Raw genomic sequence first — 26,315 nt, 5'->3', positions numbered from 1 at the left:
ATATCTTTGAAGTGCGTGGAGGTAGGGCATTGATAAGTGCTGAGCCATCAATGATGACTGCATCTCCCCTTAGTTCTCTGTCTGGGATGTTCACTTGCGCTTCAAGAATTTCAGCCAGCTGTGACTTCAATTTTTTTTGAATTTTTTTGTTTGTTTCAAATTTTTTAAAATCTGGATTTTCAAATGGCCAATCGGGAAGATTTGATCAGAAAGCCCTGCAGAACAGAAATGGCAAATTTGATGCTTGTATCATAATTTGCACGATTTTCTACTATCTACTGCACTATATCGCAGGGTGCTCCAGAAACAATGTTCTGAATGATGTTCCTGATCGTGCATCATTCAGAACATGACCTGACCTGACATGAACATCAACATAACCCCCCACATCCCCTGCCGAGTGAATTTTAAATTGATGAACTGTTGCATTGGATTAATGGTGTGCAGTGTATTTGGACCATCGATGTAGCGCAGGCTTGATGGGCCAAATGGCCTTCTACGTCCAAATTCCCTGTGTGAAAACGCTGTGGAAGTTCGGAGCTGACGTTCTCGGGTGTTATTCCTTTGTTGGAGCAAAAGAGGAGTTTGAGGAAGGATGAACTCCTGCAATCGTTTTTTATTTATTTATTTACAGCTATTAATTATTTCACAGTCTTCCTAACCAGAGGATAATGAAGTTCGGCGTGCGGTATTTCAATGTAAGTAACAAACCTAGAAATTCACCGAAAGGACAAAAAAAAAAAAGATTAAAGTGATTGAGCGGTGTATAGGTGAAGCGCTAGTTACTGCCCAACGCCTCAAGTTAAACCGGTCGTATTATTCTTTTTTAAAAATCGTCTTCGACATCGAAAGCCTGACAAAAGAAGAACCTGTAAAATAAGAATTACCGTCGAAGTGTTCTCCATCCGAAATGACGTTTTTCAATCGACCTTTTTGTTTCGTAAACGTCAGTGAATCTTTCAAAGGTATATTTGTTGAAAGCGATCCCTTTTTTTTTTTCTTTGGTTTTTTTTTTTAAGAAAAAGGTTTTAATAAGCGATACAAATCCGTCTGAAGTAATGTTAACGAGAAAGGGAAAGTTGCTGAAACGTAACAACTCGCCTCAGGAAAGCCGTCGCGAGCGCCCGACTAGGCCTCAGCGTTTCCTTGATTTGTGATTTGTTGTTTTTCTTTTTAAATCTTCACCTTATAATATCTGCGTGTTTCGCGTGATCCATTTTTCCTTGTCTTGTGTGTTATATTCTATTTTATTTTTTTTTGCATGGACGAGACGAACGATTTTTCCACAAAGACGCTTCGTGAGACGCCGGTATTGCCGGTACGTATCGGTCCGTGTGTGTCACTGAAACACTTAACCCTGAGGGTGATGATGACTTTCCTCCTCCACTCCAAGGAATTACACCCCTTACCTCGCTCACAAACACCACCTTCCCCCTTCTCCCCTGGAACTAACTCCCCATGACACCTCCCTTCACACCTGCTTACATTGATGATCCCCGTTTGAATTGACCCTTCAGTGTGAGTGTGTGTGTGTGTGTGTGTGTGTGTGTGTGTGTGTGTGTGTGTGTGCGTGTGTGTGTGTGCGCGTGTGTGTGCGCGTGTGTGTGTGAGTGTGTGTGTGTGTGTGTGTGTGTGTGTGTGTGTGTGTGCGTGCGTGCGTGCGTGTGTGTGTTTGTGTGCGCGTGTGTGTGTGTGTGTTTGTGCGTGTGTGTGTGTGTGTGTGTGCGTGTGTGCGCGTGTGTGTGTGTGTGTGTGTGTGTGTGTGTGTGTGTGTGTGTGTGTGTGTGTTTGTTTGTGTGTATGTGTGTGCACGCGCGTGTGTGTGTGTGTGTGTGTGTGTTTGTGTTTGTGCGTGTGTGCGCGTGTGTGTGTGTTTGTGCGTGTGTGCACGCGCGTGTGTGTGTGTGTGTGTGTGTGTGTGTGTGTGTGTGTGTGTCTGTGCGCGTGTGTGTTTGTGTGTGCGTGCGTGTGCGTGTGTGCGTGTGTGCGTGTGTGCGTGCGTGCGTGTGTGTGTGTGCGCGCGCGCGTGAGTGGTTAATCCGTTGTCCAAGGATTGGTACAAGTTAATTTATCCACCACGACTACTTGAATGGCTCGAATTGTTTCTACCTTGTGGAGTTGGTTTTGACCCAAGCCTTTCACGAACCAGCGGGACAGGACTTTGCCTGGTGTTGGCTTAGTGGTTAGATTGGCTGGCTTGGGATCCTAGGGTCCTGAGTTCAAGCCCTGTTGGCTGCTAAATTTACACCAGGTGGGGTTGACTCTGCCTGTCATCCTTCTGAGGTCGGCAAAATGAGTGCCAGCTTGCTGGTATCCTCCTGTGTCGGTGTGGCGACCCATCCAGGATTGTGTCCAATAGCCGAAGAGACTGCTTAGGTAGCACCAACTCTCTGCACAGAGTATGGTCCCGATGTGATGGATGGGACGGTTTCAAGAATTTGTGCTTTGTTCAGGATGCTGGAGATAACTTGCCTTACTCGTCACGAAAAAAACAAAACACCGTGGGATCTTCAACACACTAGTTGACGCAAACACTTGATGGCCATCCGACGGATAAACTGTCACCATGTTGTTTTTGCAGGCGGTGCTCAGATGGCTATTAAACTGGGTGTCCCGTCTGCCAGCATTTGCCAGTAATTTCTGTGCAGGTAGCCACGTACACCTGTGACTTCAGTTGCTAAAATGCATACCCATGTCATGTGTTCCCTCCGGTGCGAGCAGGGCCCGGGGTAAGGATGCCAGCGCTGCTGGAGCGACCAAAGATGACAAAGACGATGGCTGTAGCTCTGCACAAGCATGTGATGAGGGAACGCGAGCGCAAGCGCCAAGGTGGGCTCTTCCTTCCCTGATCGATACCTGCCCACTGCTATGATTTGTTCTGAATGCAAGAATAACCTCAAAATTGTCGGTTATTTTCAACTAGGTAGTCTTGGTAGTTTAAATATGTAGTTGCTAATTCGAACACAGAGCAAGATAATAAGAAAAAAAAATTGATTTATCCACCGTGAATGATGAAAAGTTTACACTTTGGGCGTTACCCCATGGCGAAGAACCTCTCTTTCCCCTCGATGGGAGGTTAAGGCTAAAACGTCAACACCGTTTAATCTCTCACGGCGGATAAGTGGATCATTTTCTTGTTTTGATTTACTTGGTTGCTTAGTTGGGTTTATTTCAAAATCCTTCATCCTTTCGGCGTCCCCGTCCCCCCCCCCCCCCCCTGCCCCATGGCCTGATGTTTCATTTTACATCTGAATTCTGTGTGCTGACAGAGGAGGAAGAGGCTGATAAGATAATGGAACAGAAATTGAAGGAAGAGCAACAACGGAGGAAGAAGAAGGAGGAAGAAGAACGGATGTCGCTTGAAGAGACAAGTGAGCAGGTGAATTGCATGTTGGATGTTGTCAAAGCAGCTGTCGGTGGTATTGTCTTACTTCTGCTTTCTCATCCATAAGGAGCCACTTTCATACTCGATTGCATTGAAAACTAGAAGGGCATTCAGTAGAGCGTATACCTGCACCACGTAATGGCTAATCTACGAGAACATATCGGGCCCAATACATTTTTCAAATATCATGCTATGCATTACAATATCGTTTTTGGCCCAATCTCTCAATGGTGAAGAATCACTTTGGAAATTAAATAATTATCGTATCCAGATCCAGATTCGGATCTTCAGCAAAATCAAATCAATTCTTCCTTGTTGCACACCCAACGTGTCCACCAAGTTTCGTCCAAATCCGTCCACAGCCTTTTGAGATATCGTGCTATATATCGGTTTAGCCCAATCTCTCAATGGTGAAGAATCACTTAAGAAATTATCAGATCCGGATCCGGATTCAGGATCTTCACCAAAATTGAATCAATATTTCCTTGTGACACGCCCAACGTGACACACTCAAACAATCAACTGGAAGAAGTCCTTTCATTCAAGCTTCTGGTTCTCACTATCTTCCATAATGTTTCCTGGGAAAGCCACATTTCCAACCTCGCCTCCAAAGCCAGTTGCCGATTGGGAATCCTCCGTCGTGCAAAGTCCTTCCTCAGCCCACCTGAGCTCCTGACCACATACAAAGCTTGCTTTAGTCCACAGCCTAATGGAGTACTGCTCTCCCCTCTGAGCTGGTGCTCCTGCCTCTCACCTTTCTCGGCTTCACGCTGTGGAAACCAAGGCATTTAGGATCATTGGTACCTCCCGTGATGAGTCTGAGTCTTTGGGCCTCTCACTTTCTCGCCGCAGGCAGATCGATGGTCTTTCTGTCTTCCACCGTCTTCTCTCCGGTCTCGCCTCCCCTGCTCTGTCTGCGATTTGTCCCCACCATATTTCCGCAGGGCGCTCAAGGACCGCCAACAACCCCCTTCTGGTAAAACTACCAAAATCACGAATCACTGCTCACCTTCACTTTTTCATTCCTCTTTTTCCCCACTTTTGGAATAAACTGCCTCACTCTGTTCAATCCCATTCTTCCCTCCAGGCCTTCAAAACAGCTGTTCACCACCACCTCTTATCTTCTCCCATCCAAATTTTCGATGTTTTCTACCCCCGTTAATCCACCCCAAACCCACCTCCTTCAAATTCCCTGCTTTCCTTCCTGAAAGTCCCTGTAATGTCCATCTTGGATACCATGTGTTCCCCACTCCATTCCTCTCCCTTCCACAAATCTCCTCATGTCTCTGTTCCCCACTGTTTTGTCCTTCCCACTCCGGCCCTTCTTGTCTCATGCCCCCCATGCTGTGCATTGTGTGTTAGCTCTCATACGAGCCTCGACAAGGTATACAAAAAAAACCGTGTCCACAACTTTTTGAGATATCCTGCACACAAACAAACAATCAGACCAGGAAGTGGTGAAAACATAACCTCTTTCACCTTCGGTGGCGGAGGTAAAGATGAATCGATTTTGAATCCACTCCCACCCCTCTTCCCCCTATACGTCCACATTCTCTTCTCATCTCAATTTTCTTTTTACAGGGTGTAAGGCTCATGGAAGAGCTGTCGCACAAATGATGCACAAACATCCAGACAGAGATACCAGACAACACCGGTCTTACTTCAGGAAATGGCATAACTTTTCAGGGCACTCTGGGTGCCAGCGCCGCCATCGTTTGACATCCGTTTTCTTTCATCTTTCAGTAGGGGGAATTGGGCTGGTAAGATAGCTTCGAGTTACACCACTCACCTCAAAACTGTCTCGCTTTGGTTTTAATCTTGACCCAGCTATAAACTAGCATCCTGGTGTATTGCGTGCAAGGTGATTCATCAGTGTGTGCCGTCCCTCGGATGGACATTAAACTGGGTGTCTCATCTGCCAGCATTAGTCGGTGGACGTTAAAGATCCCATGGTGTCCTTCGTGAAGAGTAGGCAAATTATCCCTGGCACCGTGGCCAAGTTACAAATTCCTACTCGAGCGTACAGGCGGCACTGAATTAGTGGCACAGCAGCTGTGCTCCCAGCAAACAAATGATGCGACCCACAGCCATGTGCTGCAGATGAAAGAAGAAGAATGATCTCATCATCTCAGATCATTACCCCATCCAAAACCATGATCTTTTGTACACCTGTAGATGTCTTTTTGTGATGCCAGTTCCAAAAGGTAGTAGGTTTTGTGTGGGCAAAAATAAACCGTTTCTTTGTGGACGGCTGGCACGCTCGTAAAGTGTGTGATGGATTTTAATAGTTGAAATACTTTATGAGTTAGTAGCTTTATACCCATCATAAAAAGTCATACCATCTTTATCTCCATCCTATTGCATTGTGATGCAATGATCTTCCCAGGTCCAGATATTTAACTCTCTTCGGATAATGAGTGGGATTAACCACCATTTACCCACAAATGGGAAGAACCTCTTCCAAAATGAATTGTCAATCCGAAATGTCAATGAAATGAAAGTTTCTGTAAAAATTTTTTTGTTAATTTTCCTGCTTCTCCTCCTTCTTCTTCTCCTCCTTCTTCCTCTCCTTCTCCTCCTTCTCCTCCTCCTCCTCCTCCTCCTCTCGTGTGGTGTCTGTTTGCGCTCGACAGGGATCTGTGCCCCGGTCGTTCTCTCGAAGTCACCATGCAAATTGGCATTCAAGGAGACTAAGAATTCAAAGCCACCGTTACGAATTGCAAATGATCACCTGAAGGCATGCAGGGTGCAATTTTACATTCTTGTTTCACGTAACCGAGCAAAGCAGCAGCAATGGTGATCGAGAACTATCAAACCCACAATGCAGCATTCAAAATGGCACTCGTGCACTTCCCCTATTAGTGCGTGAAGCTGTACCTAACTTTTACCTCCGCCACCGAAAGTGGACGGAGGTTATGTTTTCACCCCCCCCCCCCCCTGTCTGCCCGTTTGCTTGTTTATCTGTGAATAGGATATCTCAAAATGTTATTTATAGATTTGGACAAAACTTGGTGGACACTGGACATGTTGGATGGGACAAGGAAGAATTGATTAAATTCTGGTGAAGATCTGGATCGGAGAATGTTTAAAAAAAAATTTCAAGTGATTCTTCACCATTGAGAGAAGCGGCCAAATGATAGACCGTATCGCATATTTCAGAAAGTTGTGGACGAGTTATAATAAAACTTCGGGGCTGAGTTGGTTAGGTGACGAGAACATTCGATTGGTGACGAGAAACTTGGATTCGATTTTGGTTCAAGTCTGGAGGCAGATCTGGCCTGTCAGTGGGATACAAAACGTAAACTGTTCAGCATGGCATTGGTATGTGCTCTACCGAGTGCCGTTCTAGTTTGCTCGTGTAAAGACATCACATCATCAATGGTTCACTATCCTATGGGCACCACGAGCCCTTCTTCAAAGCATGTGGGTTTGAAGAAGGACTCCTGCCCAAAATGTTGTTTCAACTTATTTTTCATGGTAGTTAGCATGTCTCTCAACATTTGGTTGAGAAAAGCCTTTGTCCTTATAAACACAAATTGTTAGTTTTGGAAGCACCAGGCAGGACTTGTCTGCATGTTGAGGAACCAGAAATATAAATCCCAATGGAAACTGACCTGACTATAAAGTGTCAGACCGGTGTTCCTTCAGCAATAGGTTGCATCAACGAGCTTGACATCCTTTTTGAGGGGACGTTTAGCAGGCTGTCTTATCTGCTATTACTTGGCTGGTGAATGTTAATGAGTATTATAGTACCTTTTAAAAATAGTCGGCTGTTGTGTTTTTTTTTCCTTCTTTCTTTCTTCCTCTGATGGTACAAAATAGCAAAAATTATTGCTCTACTGTTGGGAAGGCAATGGTAAACCATCCATTGTGTATTTCCTGCCGTGAAAGTGCTGCAGCAGCAGGAACACTCATATAAACGTTCAGTACTCTCTGGTGGGGGGGAGGGGGGGGTAGAAAGCTGAATTTTTGCATTTTGATGTAACTCAAAGCCACCATTCTGGGGAAAAAATCACCAATTAGTCCAAGTTATACACAATTGTAATCAACAAAAATATCCAAAAACAAATGCTGGCCAGTGTTGCATTGCTGCATGCGTGCGTGCGTGCACGCGTCACGTGACCAAAGTCAATGGCACGTCACGTGATCTTGTGCGATCACTCGCAGGTGTTTCTCAGTTTTGTGGCGGTACGATTTGATAAGTATCTAGGTTTTTGTCATTTACTGATTGTGTACATTGATAGGAAGTCAGGAACATTTATATAGAAGCTGCACAGTGGTAAATGTTATCGTGCATATTTTAAGTATTGCGTGTTTACCTATACAGTCGAACCTCTGTACTCTGTATAAGGCACCCTGGTTGTGTGTTCTCTCCGAGCCTCTTCCCCTGAGTGTTCCAAAGGGGGGGGGGTGTCGATGCATGCCTCACCCAGCAGTGTCTCTGCCCTTCTTACTCGACGGTGTATTTCGCCACCGGGGCGACACAAAAATGCAGGCAATAATAAAATAATTCTTTCTTTAAATGTTTGTGATAATTTTGGCAGTCTCACCAGTATTTCGATGATTTTCTAATCTTGGGCCTTACATTTGCGCTCAACTTACAGGGACAAAGTGATCTTTATATCTCAGTTTCTAGTAACATGGATGGTGAATACGGGGTAAATATATGCATTGACTAAAACCTGTTTTGAATGTTTGTTTTCACCTGTGTGCCTTATACAGAGGTTCAACTATAGGTAAACAAGAAATACTTTAAAATACGCACGATAACATATACCACTGTACACCTTCTGTAAATGATAAATGTTTCTGACTTCCTACCAATGTACAGTCAGTAAACTACAAAAACCCACAGACGCTTCTGAAATCGTACCACCATAAAACCTCGAAAGATCCACGAGCGATCGTGCCTGTGAAAGATCACGTGACGTGCCATTGTCTTTGGTTACGTGATCCACTCTGAGCTGCACTGTTCGTCGTTTACAGATATTTTAGTTTACGGACAGTTTTGTGATATTTCTTTTTTTCCTGCAATCTTGGCATTGAGTTACATTTGTGTACAAAGTTTCAGCTTTCTTACCATCAAGAAAGTGCAAAATATTTACATGAGTGTGTCAGTGAGTGGTTCAAAAAAAAAAAAAATATATATATATATATATATATATATATATATATATATATATATATACACACACACAGTCATGGGATTCTAACCACACCGACAAACCGCCAGGTGGGTAAGGGACGAGATGTTGTCTGCCCATAATTTGTGCGCAAGTCGGCAATTTAAGAATCACGGGTGTCCGATCAAGTTTAGCAACTACAAAATTAACAATGTTTACTCAACTGTGATTTAGACAATATGATCATCCCCACTGGCCTGATTTACTGAAATATGAAAGGATTCAAGTGGAAGTCCAGGAATTGCATTGAAAAGGGGTCAGACATGAAGCTATGCGATGCTGAAATATTCTACAGGTGCTGAAGCTTCCTGTTGCTCCACAGATCTGTAAGTTGGAGGGAAAGTTGGCTTCGCTGCAGCAGGAGAAACATCAACTGTTCCTACAGCTTAAAAAGGTTCTCAATGAAGAGGACAAGCGCCGTGCAAAGATTAAAGAACAAAAGTGAGTGATTAATGAGCAGCGTCGACCTGACGAACATTACCATAATAATGGGATCATTGGGATCAGATCGAACCGATTTCTTGTGAACCTTAGTTTGTGCAGACATTCCCCTCTTGAGAACATGGCTTATGATGCTGGAATGACAGGTTCAAATCCCGTTTACTTTGGTGAATAATCGATTGTTTTTGAATGTCCTTGGAATGTATGTGAGAGCATTAATGTCTCCTGATGTCTTTGTCTTACACATGCGATATGTACAACATCCTTCATCAGCCAAGATTACTGTTGACTGTTTAAAAAGGTACAGGAAGGTCACTTTAAAAATAAATTAGTAGACATGGACAGGAAAATGGAAAGGCCTGTAATAATTTGGAATGTCCTTTAACAATAGAAAGGAAGAAGAAGAAAGAGGAGGAGAGTTAAGACAGATATTTTAAGAAGAGATGGGTGAATGCAGGATGAAGGATCCCAACCCAAACTGCAGACACCATATCACAAGCCAGCAACACAATGCAGTGGCTTCAGATACGACCTCTGAAATCCAGATCGAGGAACGCCTTCTCGTAGTGAACTAGAAGAGGAGGACATTCGATTATACATGCACCAGCTCATGAGGCAGCCTCCCTGAATGCAACAGCAGAGTTTGGGCTTGTAACTGTCTGGCAGCGGGCCTGCAGTGTGCCAACTCCATCAGTTCCCTCTTGCAAAAGCGAGGTGATTAGAGAAGCATCATTAAGCCAAAGCTAGAAGCACACCAGACAGGCCAGCTTTATCCAACTATCACTTACATTGGCATGCTTGGTATTCCAATTTTTGTTTCTTGTACTCTATTTTGAACCTTTTTTGTAAAGTGAGATAAGGATGAGCTTCTTTCAGTGATGCATCTTTTTGGGGGTTTTTTTTCCATCGTAGTCCAATTTCATGTTGGTTTGGGAGCGCTGACATTAATTTGATTTGCATATTTGTATCGGTATGTACATTTCAGCGAGCTTGCTGCTTTGAGTCAGCAGCCTTATGCCTCCAGCTTGCAAATGCATCCAAGCTCCCACCTCATTGTGCACGGTAAGGGACGTGCAAGAAGAACCCACTTAGAAACTGGTTTGTGTGGAACTCGGCTTGTTTTGTGCTCTCATCTGAACGCGTGACTTATAATACAGGAAGCCCGGGTTCAAATCTCATGTACCAAGTCTGCTAATGTCCTTTTATTTCCTGTAAAAGTACACTGGTGTTCAGCAACGTCTTCCTCCTGCACGTGATTTATGTACAAGTTCCGCGACGAGCTTTAGATCATTGTAAACTCACCAATTGAAAAATAAAAGGGTGTGTGCAGTAGATATGTGGTAAAGGAGAGGGTATTTTAATTGTCACCGGAATTATTATTATTAATTGGCACCGGAATTATTAACGTCGTACACAACTGATGTAAGCAACGAAAGTACGGTGTTACGAGCATGAGCCTGTTGTAAATACACCTTTTTGTAATCTTATAGGAAGCCATATTGCCACAGGACGCTCACATGGCCTTCTGGGTGACCGGCCCAAGAGTCAGCTGTACAGCCCGACTGCCATCCCGGTATTGACCTGTTTCCTTGTTGTTGTTTTTTTCTGTTTCTAATTTTTGTATTTTAGAATTTTTTTTTTTTAACACCCCTCCTTATTTTTGTGGATTATGGTGATTATCCACACCCTCTTGAGAATGTGGATTATGATGCTGAAATGACAGATTCAAATCCCATTTATTTTGGTGAATCGTCCATTGTTTTTGAATGTCCATGGAATGTATGTGAGAGCTTTAATGCCTCCTGATGTCTTTGTCTTACACATGATATATGTACAACATCCTTCATCAGCCAAAATCACTGTTGACTGTTTAAAAAGGTACAGGAAGGTCACTGTTTAAAAATATATTTTTTATTTTACACTCCCCCCCCCACCTTCCTTCTTTCTTGGATCTTTTGGGTCATGGGTCATGCATGAGCTTTTAGCTTTGATTGACCTAATGAGCTGAGTGAAGGTTTTGCAAGCCTGTATCATCGTAATCATAATCTACCATTTATTTATTTATTTTTTCACCACAGTGCTCTGTCATTCCCACAGGCACGGGCCTATGCCTCATCTGGGTTTCCCAGTGCCCAGGCTGACCCAAGTGCCTTTCCAACGAGCCAGGCTGGACATGCCTACAGTAGCAGCCAAACCCAACGAGTCTTCACACAAAGTCAACAGACACAGGCCTACCCGACAGCGAACCAGCCTATTCGGGGTAACGAGGCTCTCCCACATGTAACAAAATTCACCATCCGCCATTCCTTTCTATTTTTTCTTTTCATGCAGTATGCTGGTTATCTCTCAATCACAAGATAGTGATGTGGTTGGTTGCTGAGCTACAGATTTTGAAGCGGTGCAGCCGCTTCAATATTCGGTATGTCCTTCCATCCATCTGTTCGTCAAAAATTGAGAACAACCTTTCTAACCCACCATGTTTCTTTCGTTTCTACGCTTTGCCCATTTCATATAAAAATGCCATACTGCACCGCTTCCTTCGGACACTGGTGTGGTTTTTCATTTAGACTTGGTTTTTGTTCTTTTTTTTCTCTCATTTTTCTTGACCCTTCTCTCAACAGCTGCTGCTTCCTCTGCTTTCCAAGCCTTCCCGCCATTCGTCTCACACCAGCAGCCGGTCTACAGTGTTCATGGGCAATTTGCACCTCAACCTGGTACACACGACGGTGAAAAAACCATTGGCACTTCCATATTTGACAAAATGATATGCACTGCTATGGGACCAAGCACCCAGAGACCCGATACCCCACTGGAGACTCAATCACACATCCTCATGAGGCCATCTTGGTGGTTGTAGACCATATAGGGTGAAAGTAAAGTGTTCAATTTACGCTGGACCCACCCGTAAATAAAGTGACACGGCACTGAAACAAATACTGTTGTGGAGCCAGGTGTCGGCGGCGAGCACGACCGCGAGGTGGAGTAGTGGAGTCGGCTCCACCGAACACCCGGAATCTAGATCGTGCTTCTCGGAGAACTCCGAAAGGCACGGGTCCCTTACAGGACCGTGAATCATCAATAATTCAACCATGTGGGACAGGGTTATTTGCCAAACTTCAAAATACCTAGAGGCCCACGTGGCGAGCTACCGAGGAATTCACACCCTCGACGGAGCTCGAATGGGACGAGCCGTTACCGTGCTCGACCCGAGCGGATGGTTACCGAGGTCCCGTCGGTCCAAATGCACGACTATGGCAGCAACGGCCTTTTTAATCATGCACCGTGCTAAACCAATGAAGGAAAGGACAAAGACGAGCTGAAACATTCAACAATAGGGGTATTTATTAACAATAATCGGGGGAACGAGGGAAGCACAAAAGGGCAGAGTTAAACCGACTAAACAATGCAATCATGTACAAGCGAAGAGCACTTAACAATTCCTACTTATAGACTGGGCCCACAGACACACACACACACATTAACAAACACCCACAAGAAGTGATGGCCGCGGCCTTTATTGAAGGTTCCCAGCTCGAGGGAAGATGAGCTGGTAACCAGAGCTATCTCGGACCTTCCCGCCTCGTGCAGTCTTCGACGTCCTAGATCGGCAGGACTTGAACCCGTAACTCGATGCCGCTGCAAGCACCGGGTATGGTACGGAGGGCAGCGTCGGGCTCCCGCACGCTCCTGCACGCGACGAGACCAGAACCAGCGACAGGACGAGACCAGAAGCCAGCGACAGGACGAGACCAGAAGCCAGCGACAGGACGAGACCAGAAGCCAGCGACAGGACGAGACCAGAAGCCAGCGACAGGACGAGACCAGAAGCCAGCGACAGGACGAGTCCAGAAGAACCAGCTAACCGTGCTATCCCGCCTATTTCTTCCCTCCCTGGAATCGGGGGGCGGGGAGGGGGACGTGTCTCACCCCTCCGCACACCTCATTCGCCGGGGAAATCCGTCGTCTCTCCATGATTGGTCGGGGGGCGTATCGGAGCGTCTCTATTCCCCGCCCCCGAAGAGGCTTTGCTTCTCTTGGAGCCCGCTCTGCACCCATTGGCTGAAAAATGACGCATACCCTCATTTGGTGCCAGGCCAGAACGAAACGCTTGGTGAGCGCATGAACAGCACGGACAATGCCACGAGCAGTGTTGTTGGCGTTGTCATAAGTGTAAAAATCCTATCTATAAAATAACTTCGCAGCGCATGTACACTTGATTCCCATTAGACATAGGGGAAAGGGAGCTATCTATCCACATTTACTTATCGAAATAACTGAGCTATGGGGACCTGAATGTTGAATGCTCATGGCTGCCAGATTCGTAACAATACCACTCTTGATGAAAGAAAGATACCACCGAGCACAAATCCTGAGCAGCCTCACAAAATGCCTTTACCATGTGTTTTCCCTCAATGGCAATCTTCCCAAATTTTTACTTTGTGGGGATGCTGTAAGCTTTAGGGTACTAAATTGTCACCTTTTTAGTATGCAGCAATTTTTCAGGAGTTTGAAAATACTCTCTCACCGGCTCTTTTTGTAATCAATGAATTTCACATTAACCTTTTTAAAGTCGTACATGTATGTGTTTTTAACAGTCCACTCGTGAAAACTTAGACATTTTCAGTGGACCATTCATCTTAACGAATGGCAGATCCATAGCTTCAAATAAACAGGGGCATGGTTCAAGTCAAATTCAGAAGGGGCACAATGATCAGGATGCTGGGATGCCAGCCCATAGAGGAGAGCAGTACTCCACAGGGCTACAGACAAAGGCCTTGTAGACTAGGGATAGTTCTGATTTTCTTTTGAGACATAGGGCAAAAACGATATGGAGCACGATATTTCAAAAAGTTGTGTGCGGATTATGACAAAACTTGGATGAGTTGGGTAGGTGGTGATAAGCCGATTAGATCTTGGTTCAGGTACGGATGTATATCTGCAGATCTGGCCTATCGGGATACAAAAAGCAAACTGTTCAGTGTTCAGCTTGACGGAGGTATGCGCTCTTCTGAGTGCAATTCTCGTTGTGCTTGTATCATCTATTGTTTTAATTTTAAAAGTAAGTCAGCTGTTGGCCTAACGGTTAAGGTGGCTTGCTTAAGATCTTGGGTTCTTGAGTTTGAGCCCCTGTCAGCTGGTGAATTACCACCGGGTGGGGTTCCGTCAGCTTGTCATTCTATTCGAGATCAACAAAATGATTCCCAATGTACTGGTAATAGAGGGCACTGCATCAGTGGCACAGCCACGCCCCCAGAGAATGATGCAACCAGCAGCCGCAGGATGCACACGATACCGAGCTAATTAAAAAAATTAGATTGTCTCATGTCCTTGTCATACACATTATTACATGTCCATGCTCCTCCAACAGCCTTAGATGACTGTTTCGAAAAACACAAATGAACCCAAAAAAAAAACACAATTTTTTTTGTTGTAATCTGTTTTGCAACCTTTTTTCTGGCTATAATAATTCAAGTTCCCTTACAAGGAACTTTGATGCAGGAGGAGGAGGCCACTAGGCCCATCAAAGCCTGTGTTGGTATTGCCAATTTCTGGTTGCTTGTCTGTGTTCTATCCTTTTTAAACGCTGAGCATCAAGCAAGGAAGCAGCACGTACCATTTTAAGTTTTTAGTTTGACTCGGACGGGTTAGAACCGCCGACCTCCCAGACTCCAGATCAGACGCTCCATCCATGATGCCAACAAGTTTGTTTTTGGCTCATGATGTCTTTAAATCAAAACAGCAATTTAAAACGTTTGTTGCTTACTTTCATGGCCATATTGATTGCTGAGACTACTGATGCATAAACTCCAAGTTTGTGAATGGACATGTGAGATTTCCACAAAAGACACCATTGGAAATAAATAAGTTTTTTTTGTTTATTATTTCCTTTTCTTCGACATTGTAGTAAGCTTTCTTTTAACGGTGCGCAGGTACGGCATATCTTTCATCAAGCATGCCCCTCCAGAAACAGCTCGAACACGCAAACCAGCAATCCGGCTTCTCTGATACGGTATGCTCTATCATCCTGTTGTGCAAACAGACTGAGCCGGTGCAAGGGTATTCGGTGCCTTTTGACCCCCCCACCATCCCATGGAAATTAATATTGTGCATTCGAATAAATAAAACCACTGCATTTATAATTACAGATTTATTTTACATGAAAAAGGTGAATCTGATGCTGATTGTATTTTCTCATTGTTCTGCACTTTTCACAGGACATGTACTCAAACAAATGTACATTATAATGTGTAAAATGGATCACATGATGTCATACTTTGTGTCACTGCAACCAAGTTGATCATTAACATTTAGAATTTTTCGAGTTTATCAAATATAGAAACAAGTTCCTTCAGGTGAATGTTTTGTTCAATTTCATTTCTATTGACGAGGTGGATATCCCAACAAGTGTTTGTTGCATCATTGGTGAACGGATGTATGTTTTGATCAACTTAAGCTTGGAAAAGCTTCGCTCACCTGTGAGGCCACAGAAACTGGCCACAGAAACAGTGAGGGTCAAGAGGATGCGAAGAACAATAAATGTGTTGGGGACATTATCCGTGAGATTATCTTTGCAAACTAAGTTCAAAACATCTTGTGGTCGTGCCCACTTTGATACTCGTCTTGCAATGGCTGGTAATTCACTGAAGCATCAATATCTTTGGGAGTCCATCTGTTGTAAAGCTTGCTCTGGCTTCAAGCAATGGTCCATCATTTACTTTGATGTTCTACTCTGTAAACTATGAACGTCATAGAGGAAGCCAACTTAATTTGATGCATCTGCGTGACTCGTTCTTCAACCGATGATTGTATTGCTGTCAAGGATTGCAAAAAAGAAGTTCACTTTTAATTTTTCCTTTGGGTTCTGAATATGCTCATAAGTGAACTGCTTCCTGTTTCTCCTAATATGGACTAGATCTGGTTGAAAGTGTGCCGGTATCTCCAACTCCTCAGCAGGTAACATTGTTTTCTCAAACAAAGCCTTCGTCACTCCAACAGTTAGTTGACAAACGTCTTGGTTTCTCTCAGTTTCTGAATGGCATTATGTTTGTCAAATTTCTTCTCCTGAAGTTGTTTGCTGGTCGTAATGATCTCGGAGGATGTCATACCACACAACAAGAGCAACTACAAGTTCAAAACTAGACATGCCTTTTTCAAGCGCTTGTGCATCTACTCATGAGGTATTGCTTCGATGATCCGATTTGGGTCGTGTCATCTATCATTTCAATTGGTGCATCATCGACATCACCTCGCTGATAGTGAAGAGGTTTCAAGGCATTCATTAAGGCATTTCCATCTTGTTTCACTCGATGGTTTCACTGCAAGAATAGGCACATGGCGTTAGAACTTCGCAATGATGCGTTGAAGCTGAGAAATACACGTAAACACGTTGTACGAGGTCACAGAAAGCCGTTCCAACCAGGTAACACTTGGCAACATCATTATGAACCAAATTTTTTGCATACCGTTTTCATTACCTCTGCCACTGAAGTTGGAAAGAAGTTATGTTTTCACCCCTGCCTGTCTGTTTGTTTGTTTGTTACTTGCAAAATCGAAGATTTTTCAAGTATATTGGTCAGTCGATTTTGTTATTCTGTCTGTCTGTTTGTCAGTCGCCTAAAGGAGGCAATTCTAAACCAATTGTCATGAAACTTTACCAAGTTGCAGAGGTAGTCTGAACTGAGAAGCCTGTTGATTTTGAGGTTAAAGGTCATCTTGAGGTCGAAGTTTCTAAAATCGTCATTTTTCATCCGTTCGATTTGAAATTTGAACAGGATTTGCACATTGCGTCACTAAATTGAGAAACCAACTATTTTTGAGATCAAAAGGTCAAACTTCTAAAACCAATTTTTATCTGACTGACCTGAGCTTTGATTAAGATTGTCAATTTTCATCTCAATGAAATGGATAATTTGATGTATCCATGGCAACCTTTGGAGAGGGGAGTGGATTTTGCAAGTATCTTACTCTGCACGACGCCTTTTTCTTGTTTGTTTGTGACTTGCGAAAATTGAAGATTTTTCAAGTATATTGGTTGGTCTTGTGCGTTATTCTGTCGATCTGCTTGTTTGTTTGAAAATCGTTTGTATGTCTATAGGTCAGTTTGTATGTTTATCGGTCACAATTTTAAACCGATCTTCACGAAACTTCACCACCTGGGAGTTCGTCATAAGCAAGGAGCCTATTGTTTTTGAGGTCAAAAGGTCAACATAGGCCAAAGGTTTGTCTGTCTGTCTACTTTTTTGTCTGTGAATAGGATATCTCAAAAAGTTGTGGACAGGTTCGGTGTGTGACAATGACAAACTGATTAGATTTTGGTGAAGATCCAGATCCGGCGACTAGAATTTTTAAAGTGATTTTTCACCATTGATGGGGCAAAAAAAAAAGTAGACAGTGATCTGTTGCACATGTGATATGTTGCACGATATCTCAAAAAGTTGTGGACGGGTTCGGACGAAACTTGGTGTACATGTTGGGTGTATGACAAGGTAGAATTGATTTTATTTTTGTGACGATCCAAATCCAGATCCGGTTACGAGAATGTTTTAATTTTTTAAGTGATTCTTCACCATTGAGATATAGGGCCAAAACTGATATATAGCATGATATCTCAAAAATGTATTTGGCCCGACATTTTCTTGTGGATCAAGCATTGTGTGGCGGAGGTATGCGCTCTGCCAAGTGCCCTTCTAGTTGCATAGTGTTCCAGTAATTCCACTGAAATGGCATTCGGTTGAGCACTTACCTCCGCCAGCCTGAACAGAGTTTACCTTTCATATTCCACTGATGGGCTGGATCTGCTTCCAGACTAGAACCAAAATCTAATCGGCTTGTTCTCGTCACCTACTGGCCTCAGTCATTCACCAAGTTTCGTCATAACTCCTCCATAACGTTTTAAAACTGTTCTTATCGTGCTATTTATCATTTTTGGCTCCCTCTCTCAATGGTGAAGAATCACTTAAAATTCAAGTACCCAGATCCGGACCTTCACCAAAATCGAATGAATTCGTCCTTGTCACACACTCAACCTGTCCACCAAGTTTCATCAGAATCTGTTCATAACTTTGAGATATCCTGCTGACAGCTAGCCAGACAAAGAAACAGCCACACAGGGGTGAAAACATAACCTCCATCCACCTTCGCTGGGAGAGGAAACAATACAATTACACCACCCTGTCACCTTCCCAATGTCTGGATCGGCTGAATCAAACAGAAGACCAAATACTGCATTGGAGTCATTTAAACGAACCTGAATGAGCAAAGAGCAAAGATGGAGTCATCAGGTAGAACCTGGATAGGATTCGGGTTTTAGCCACTTCTGCACAACCCTCAAACCTATCCAGGCACAGTCAAGTGAGCCTTACAGAAAACTTTCTGCAATAATTCACTTCTCCTAGACAGACAGATAAACAGAGAGAAATAAAGAGTGAAAGATATGAAAGAAAAGAAAAATCAAGAAAAATGTGAAAAAGTAGAAAGAAGTGTGAAAAGAACAAAGATGTCGGGAAGAACCCGGACAGATATATTTCAGCAGTTACTCCCCTTCCCAAACACAGCAACAAATACATGTTACCAGAGGTCCATCACCGGGGGAGCACAGTCCACACAGCATCAGGATATGGTACAAACATAATGAACCAGAAGACGAAATGTTGCATTGGTTAACAAGGTTACCACAATCAACGCGGTCCGTAAAACAGATAGTAAAGATCGGAGGAGGGAGGACAAAGTAGAAATTACAAGACAAAGCAGAGGGAGAACCATTTTACCTGATCCACACTCGATGCCTGTGTGAGGTTAATGCTGGATTTGCTCAACGGAGTTAAAGATTGCCAAGCTGAGGTGGCGTTCACAGAGCTCACGATGTTGTAATGGCACCCTACCAGTCTTTTTCAGGTGACGTTCACGGTTCTTCAACGCACGATCATGAGTCATACTTCTGGCATACACATGTGGGGTGAGGGGAGAGGGGGTTTGCCTGGTTTGTGAAGCTGGCTGTTTACAGTTCGTATTAAAGGAAAAACACATCGACAGTTTGCTTGTTTATTTAATGTAATTTCTTGTCTCGATTTTTCATTCATTTTTTGCCGCTTTATAGGCCTAGTTTGCCTAGTGGTTGAACCGACCCTGCAAACGGTGTATGTGTAGTCTGCACTCGAGATGAGCTGAGTTTGTTTTGCCTTGTTCAGCTTTTTTGTTCTAATTTGAGCACTCATTTTTCTTGATGATTAGTAGTGTGTCATGATTACTTCAGTTGTGATGGAAGAAATTTTATAGCGTTTTGTTGTCCACGTTCCAGACACCACTGCACCCACTACATGCACAGTCTATCCATGCTGGCCAGCAGCTTCTGCAGCCCACACAGTTGCACGTGCCTTTGCAGGCTAGTAAGGTCAGACCTCACGTGTTTCTTCATTGTGCCCCACCCTCTTCTTCTGCCCTTCCTTTTTCCTTCTTATGCTCCCCACCTTTCACAAGCCAACCAATTTCCACATCCCCTTTTCATACATCAACTCTTATTCCTGCAGACAGCCATGGTACCTTACCCTCACCAGACCCGTCCCACCTCACCAAATGCCTTCCCACATGGAACAGCTTCCCAGCATACCTCACCAGCACCCACAACCCACCAGGTAACACATGACAAGAAATACCTTTACCACTGTAATGTTCTGCACATTCCTAACATACAACCCATAAACAATTTCCGAAATCTTGAATGTCAGCCTTCATCTCAATCATCATTGTTGATATTGATGATTGCAGAACCTCTTGGATACCTATTCTTTAATTTGGGTATAGAATGGGACAAGCAATATTCGGGGCAGAAAGATGATAAGTGGTGGTTTCTCAAAAGGTTGGGAAGGAGTGGTGATATCGGTTGCTTCTTCCAAGGATGTGGCTTTAAGATACAAATCCAGTAATTTTGAATTCTCCATTCTTCCACGTATCTAACCTTTTTTGTTTCAGAGCCAGCTGTTTTTGTGGCTTGTTGTTGATAAATATCCCAATAATCTTCAGGAAAAGGTCTGCATCTTTCCAGTGATAAAAGTGGGCAAGCCTGAAATGACTGTTTGTGTCATACAGACCACCTTGGTCCCAGAACTACCTTGTACCTGCACTAAAGCTTCACATGAACGTGTGCCTCTCAGCATGACACGCACATGGAAACAAAGCACAAGTTAAAATGCTTACGGTGTCTTAATGAGACTCCATTGTTTTCTCTCTTCCCTTTTACACACCCACTCATAACCTTACTATTCCCCTTGGCACACAGAGAACTGGCTTCCAGCAGGGTGGGCAACAACCCACAAGGCATCGCTACATCCAACATCAGCAACCACATCAGTACTACAAGTAACTCTCTGAGACCCAAAGTGGTGCTCCTCCAATCGTACGCCGTCTGCGCCGTTGAACAAATGACCTCCTTCGTGTCGGCCATGCTTCAGCTCATGACAAATGCACTTAATATCGTGCTATTCAATATCCTCGTTTCCTCATTTAGATCGTGAAAACCCTATTGGTTTTTTTTTTGTTTGCTTGTTTTTTTAAAGAATGTCCCACAAATGACCGTGAGAATAATTCTCGTGTACCGAGCTGTCGGCAACATAGACAAGGTCTCAGATGGGAAAAGTATCCAAAAAATAGGTTATGTGTTTTTGTTTGTTCATACTGTATATGAGTATGAATGGTATTGATGACCACCCTTGCTTCATTCTGATAATTTCCAGTCCGTTAGCACCTCGTCAGTAGAAACGAGAGCTTCTGCTGGTGAATCTCCATTTGGGGGGGGGGGGAAGATGAAATAATTCTATGTCTGGCTTCGTCTGATATTCACAATAATCTGCACAGAATCATAAAATGACCTTTAAGATCGAATTTTTGCTCTTACGGAAACTTTGTTTTGTTGAATTTTAATTTGTTTTTAGCCGTTTGAAATTATCCCGAGCTGTTGTTTTTCAAAGTTTGTCTATGAGGGTTCATTTCATTTATTTTTTTTAACCTTGTAACAAAATGATGTTCTGATATATGTTGTATACTTGTTGCTGAATTAGCATGATGACATCCTTTAGAAGGGACATAAAGATCATTATACGTACGTACTGTTTGTGCTGGTCGACTAAATAGTTTTGTCTTTGTGTGCTTTTGTGAGTAGTTTTTATTCCCCTCCCAGGGTTGTGGGTATAAAGTTTCTCTTGCTAGCATTTCTCATGAGATCTGATAAGATTTTTCATCAAATTTCTATCGACGCTCGTGATAAAATAATTGTGGTTTATTTATTTACATTTTTTTTTTTTACAAGGCTGAAAGAAACTGAGAACTTTATTATTTTCAAATTAAGAAATCTGAAAGCAGAAAATGCCAGACTAAATGAATGTGTGTTGAAACAAGAATGTCAGTAATTTGATGCTTACAGTAGATCATGCGTACATGTCTTTAAGAGTTTGTACAGCAATGACCACCTGTACCAACAGTTGGATTTCTGACCACAGGTGTAAATCCCAGCAGTTATGAAATCGCCACCTTGTTATGACCTCCTCCATCTACGATGGATGGAGGTTGTGTTTTCACCCTTGTCTGTCTGGTTGTTTGTGTGCACGATATCTCAAAAGGTTGTGGCCGGATTTGGATGAAATTTGGTGGACAGGTTGGGTGTGTGACAAGTATGGATCGATTCGATTTCGGTGAAGATCTGGAAACAATTTTTAAGTGATTCTTCACCCATTGAGAGATGGGGCCAAATTCTTCACCATGACGATATCTCAAAAAGTTGTGGATGAGTTGGCTAGGTGATGAGAAGCCAATTGGATTTTGGTTTGGGTTCAGATCCAGGTCCAGCCTATCAGTTGGATACTAAACGTAAACTATTCAGCCTGATGGAGGTATGCGTTACACTGAGTGCCATTAGTTTTTTTTGGCTGGGATTGTCATTTCAGAAGGATTGCATACAGTTCAAATTTAGTTTTGAGGGCCCATGTCCATGTTACAAAGGAAGTTTCGTGACCTTCCCTTCCCTTTTCTACCCTGAATACCATCTCCTTCCGTCTATGCTGGTGGCTTATGCAGGATATGGATTAGCTTCGACCGACTGGAGTACTTTCAGATGCGGGCATGCCATATATGATGTGTGAATTGACTTTCCATCTATATGAGTTGACACAGACATTTTTTTTTCTTTACAAGATTGAGGGTCATTGAAGAGTGCGGTAACAGGGAGGAGAAATACACCAAACTGACAGTGATGTCATGGGGCTACATTAGACACAATGACAAAGTAATTAAATGTGGAAAGGGGGAGGAGGAGAACACAGTAACTTTCAAGTAAAGTGAACCCTCGTCCAACATGGATTAGTTTACCCGTGTGGGAATAAATGCGACGCTTATTTCTCGAACACGCATAAAACTTGATAAAACGCAGACTTGAAGGTGGTGCTGTGGTCATCCTCAGAAGTGACGTCTTCCGTCATCTTCTACCACCCGTGCTGTTTTGGGTCTGCATAGCACCGCAGTCGAGTGAGCTTGTGCCCAGAAGATTTATTTAACTCAACTTTATTCAGTGGTATACTGTACCCTTAAATACATAATGACAAGGAAACATCTAGCATCTCCCAGTGGTCGTGGAGTGAAGAAATCCCATAAGGTTGTGACATTAGCAGAGAGAATCATCATTTTAGACTAATTGTGTGGCAGGGTTAGTGTAACGTCGGTCGGCCATGTCATGTGAACGAGTCCACAATATGCAGCATTCACTCATGCCCAACTTCTGGCAGTTTATAACAGAAAAAGGCTGTGCCTCTGAACATGTATTCAATGCTGATGAAACGGAGCTTCTTTTTTTTTTTACAAGAAAATGGGTACGAGGAGGTACATCCCCAAGGAGCAGAAGGCAACACACAGGTTCAAGTCTTTCAAGGATCATCTTGCACTTCTTTTTTGTAGAAATGCGTCTGGCATCTTCAAATGCAAACCTTTCGTGTCGTGACATGCCCACAGGTGACCATGACCCCCGGTGTCAAAAAATTCATCCCCCACCCTTCAAATTTGTTTTTATATGGACAGGTATTCCTTCTGAGATTTTTATTAACAAATAAAACATAAAATATTTGTCCATATGTTCCACTATTCCCATTTATTTCATAAGGTCTTAACCTTGCAGAACATGGTTTTGCCGAACATGCCGTTTCCAGGAGCCTAACCCCGACGTTGAACGAGGGTTGGGTTTGGTGGAGTTAATAGGGGTAGAAAAGATCGTGGAAAGGGATGGGGGATGACATTCCCCTGATAAAGGAAAAGTAATATTTACTGGAGAGGTCATAGAACACTTTACCCCACGCAGTGTTGAAGTATGTAATTCAAATAAAATAACAATTATTTTAAAGGTCATATTAAAAAAAAATCTGAAAGTTTAGCACCGTTGTTGCAGTCTTATACACCACCTTATTTAACATGGCTATGTACTGTTGAACGGAAGGATTTTTGAAAGTGCCAATAGGCGATTTGTGTTCTCCAGTGTTCAAGTATGTAATTTAATTTAAGTAAAATAGATTTTAAAGGTGTAGAAAAAGAAAAATCTGGAAGTTTACCACCTGTGATGCTGTGTTTTATACACCACCTTATTCGTCCCCAACTGGTTTCACCGAAGGGAACTCTAGGTTTTCTCTCCATCTGTCCAATCTGTGGTTTTTCAGACTTTTTTTTTTCCATACCCTATAACGTATTCAACTGAAACTTGGTACATGGCTTTATGATGATAAGTTGCAGAGCAAGTCTGAGTTTCGTCAATTTTTCACAATTATGCCCTTTTTGGATTTAGAAAATATTACATCGATAGGGGACATGACAGCAATTCTCGCTCTTGTTTAACATGTTCTCTAGTTATTCGTGCCTGTTGTTTGTGTCCTTTATGACATCCTTAAAAACACTAAGTTTCCTGTTTGGAATGATTTTCTATTTTGTTTGACTGCGAGATAGGCAGATGGAGTAATAAGATTATCTCAGTTTTCTCCATGCATGTACGATCGAGACAAATTCAAAGCCAAAGTACGGTAAAACTACAACTCGTGATCAAAACATAACATTCAATTGAAATTAAGTTGTTCCTGGATGATAAACTGACATTTTTAGACAGGACAGACAGATAAAAGTGAACCAATTGCTTAACCCCACCTTTCACTTCGCTTGCGTGGAGGAAATGAGGACTCCAGTCTTCTATCTTTGTCAATAGAAAAAAATTGAGAGGGAGGCTTAACCACTGTGGGAAACATTAACAAAGTGACGTTTTATATGTGGGCCTTTCAAAGCATGCAAGAGAGAGAGAGAGACAGAGATAAAGACACATCTGAGCCTCAATAAGTCTACATTGTCACAGCTTGGTTTTATGCAAACAAAGGAATGTCCCAGACTTTTTGTTTTTCATAAGTTTTCCCCCTGTGTTATCTTTATTACATGCCTTGCATGACTCCAGATGCACTGCTGACTCATTGAACTCTTAAACATTTGTTTTTGTTGGGTGTTTATTTTTCACACATTTTCTTGCTGCAATGCAGTCCACAGTTCAAAAAAAAAATCCCAAATTATATCAGTCACACACAAAAGTCCAATCCAAAATCATGTCGCTTGTTCTGTCAATCCGAGACATGCTCGTGCGTGTGGAAACGCATCCTTTCACTTTCCGTGTTGTTTTATAAAACATGTTCAGATTAGCGGGGTTTTTTGGTCGTGCTTGAGATTAGATATTAGATTCGTGGTAGCTCACCCCCAAGCGTACTCGTATAATAACAGCCATTGACATCTAGGTTCTGCCAAATTTCTTCCAAAACCGGTTTGCTTTTACCTACTTGCCTCTCTCAATGTCTCTTAGCTCCCGAATTGTGCTCAGGTGCCTTCCTGCGTTTGTGTCTGCTTATTTCACAGCACTGAGCTCAGATGGGAACGACGAGTCAAACAAGACTGCACTACGAGTCGAACAGGACTGTAAAGCACCATAATCATATTAAGGCTGGGAATCGAACTGAGAAAGCTTTCAAAGGTGTGCAACTCGAAGGTCAGTACACCATCTCAGCACCAGCCTGCAAATCACCAGATTATAATGGAGCTCAGCCAGTTGAACCAACCCCAAGCTCCTGTGTTTACATCTACACACTTGATAAATATCTTTACCTGTGGTTGTGTGAAATTTAATTACACCTTTTGTGTAGAGGAATTGACAGGAAACTTCTATTTTTATCGGCTTGTTTCCCCCCCAACATCCACAGCCCACTTGTAACTTTCAAGTCAAAAGATTTATTAAATAACCACTCAAAAGAGCAGCTTAACACCATTTGCCATTAGTTTCGAAAATACGAACCACTTTGTGGTTGTGATCCTTCCAATGTTGCATTACCCTTTTTAGCATTTCTTGACGATGCCATAAATTTCGACAATGACGATGTCGTACAGAAGCTCTCGCCAAATCTCACATTGTGCTTTTTGTCTGCTGATCTAGTACATGGCTTCTTTTCACCTCCATTGAGTTTTCTACAAACTGCTCCCCTTATTTCTTAATGAATTTCAACAAATGCTCTGCAACACAGCCCAGCAGAAAAATCTTGGATATCATCCAAGAACCAGACTTAAAGGCGTAATGGTTCGAGCGTCCGCTCCGGAACTGGTAGGTCAGTGGTTCAAATTCCGGCCAAGTCATTCCAAAGATTTTATAAAACACCTCAAACAGAACAGTCCAGAGCTGAACCTTCTGCCAACTCTTCTCGGAGAAACTCACGATTTTGGAACGATATTCGATAATAAAATATGCACTTTGACAAACATCTTTTGGGTGAAGTTAGCTATCGTTGCATCACCCGGTGCTGCCATTTTATCTGAATCTTGCTGTTACTCCACTACGAGATCGCACAGCGAGTTTGATTGCTCAAGACAGTGTAAAATTTTGCCCAAGTACCACTAAACGGAAGGTTTTTGGAAGGGAAAACAAGGCGATTTATGTTCTCATGTTCAAATAAAAGGTTTTAAAGGATGTAGAAAAAAAAACATTTTACCAAAAGTTTACCTCTCTTTTACACCACCTTAAATTAGTTATTCATGCTTGTTATTGTGTCGCTCTATGACATCCCGAAAACAGTATCTTTTTTAGAATGATTTTCCATTTTGTTTCACTGCTAGACAGGCTGAAGCAGTTCAGTTGCTTCAACACCCTCTGTGCATGTGCGCATGGGATGAGATTCCATACAATTTGCCAAATTTGGAGCCAAAGTCCTGCTGGACTGCAGGTTCGTGTTCTAGTGTTCAAAATATAAAACTCGATTGAGATG

General features: G+C 42.9%; 2 protein-coding genes and 1 long non-coding RNA gene across 8 annotated transcripts in view; 2 read left to right on the top strand and 1 right to left on the bottom strand.

Moving 5' to 3' along the window:
- Positions 1-795: 795 nt before the first annotated feature.
- GPS2 (G protein pathway suppressor 2) lies at positions 796-21,106 on the top strand. 5 transcript variants are annotated; one of them, XM_085899316.1, is made up of 13 exons: positions 873-965; positions 1,271-1,318; positions 2,722-2,829; positions 3,270-3,379; positions 8,891-9,009; positions 9,995-10,071; positions 10,500-10,582; positions 11,107-11,269; positions 11,631-11,735; positions 14,940-15,019; positions 19,307-19,399; positions 19,536-19,640; positions 20,285-21,106. In XM_085899316.1, the coding sequence occupies exons 3-13, from the start codon at positions 2,736-2,738 to the stop codon at positions 20,366-20,368; spliced, it is 1,113 nt and encodes a 370-aa protein (XP_085755442.1). In that variant the 5' UTR covers positions 873-965; positions 1,271-1,318; positions 2,722-2,735; the 3' UTR covers positions 20,369-21,106. The 5 variants fall into 5 exon arrangements, with proteins under 5 accessions (XP_085755441.1, XP_085755438.1, XP_085755439.1 ...); XM_085899317.1 differs by having other exon boundaries at positions 914-966; positions 1,265-1,318; XM_085899315.1 differs by lacking the exon at positions 1,271-1,318 and having other exon boundaries at positions 796-965; positions 10,518-10,582.
- LOC147019081 (uncharacterized) lies at positions 15,143-19,307 on the bottom strand. Of its 2 annotated transcripts, none has more exons than XR_015062629.1 (2): positions 18,257-19,307; positions 15,143-16,374 (listed from the first exon to the last, which is right to left on the bottom strand). It is a non-coding gene; the product is annotated as an uncharacterized LOC147019081 (long non-coding RNA). The 2 variants fall into 2 exon arrangements; XR_015062628.1 differs by having other exon boundaries at positions 15,143-16,325.
- Positions 21,107-21,255: 149 nt separating the features above from the next.
- LOC147019079 (uncharacterized) overlaps positions 21,256-26,315 on the top strand; it is a 29,643-nt gene continuing 24,583 nt past the window's right edge. Inside the window, exon 1 of the mRNA XM_085899908.1 lies at positions 21,256-25,051. The gene's annotated coding sequence lies outside the window, so the exon portion shown is untranslated. The remainder of the gene's footprint in view (positions 25,052-26,315) is intronic.

This window comes from Eptatretus burgeri, chromosome 10, assembly GCF_056783735.1.
Source record: "Eptatretus burgeri isolate ZD-2024b chromosome 10, Ebu_testis_v1, whole genome shotgun sequence".
NCBI lineage: Eukaryota > Metazoa > Chordata > Myxini > Myxiniformes > Myxinidae > Eptatretus > Eptatretus burgeri.
Note: the sequence above shows the minus strand (reverse complement) of the source record. Positions and strands in the feature narration are given on the sequence as shown.

What these genes read in the sequence shown, in the direction of transcription:
- GPS2 (XM_085899312.1), top strand. Translation starts at nt 911, where the DNA reads ATGACGTTTTTCAATCGACCTTTTTGTTTCGTAAACGTCAGTGAATCT. An exon ending in TTGAAGAGACAAGTGAGCAG is followed by an intron (nt 3,380 to 8,890) that starts GTGAATTGCATG and finishes GTTGCTCCACAG; the next exon opens with ATCTGTAAGTTGGAGGGAAA. An exon ending in TGCCTTTGCAGGCTAGTAAG is followed by an intron (nt 19,400 to 19,535) that starts GTCAGACCTCAC and finishes TTATTCCTGCAG; the next exon opens with ACAGCCATGGTACCTTACCC.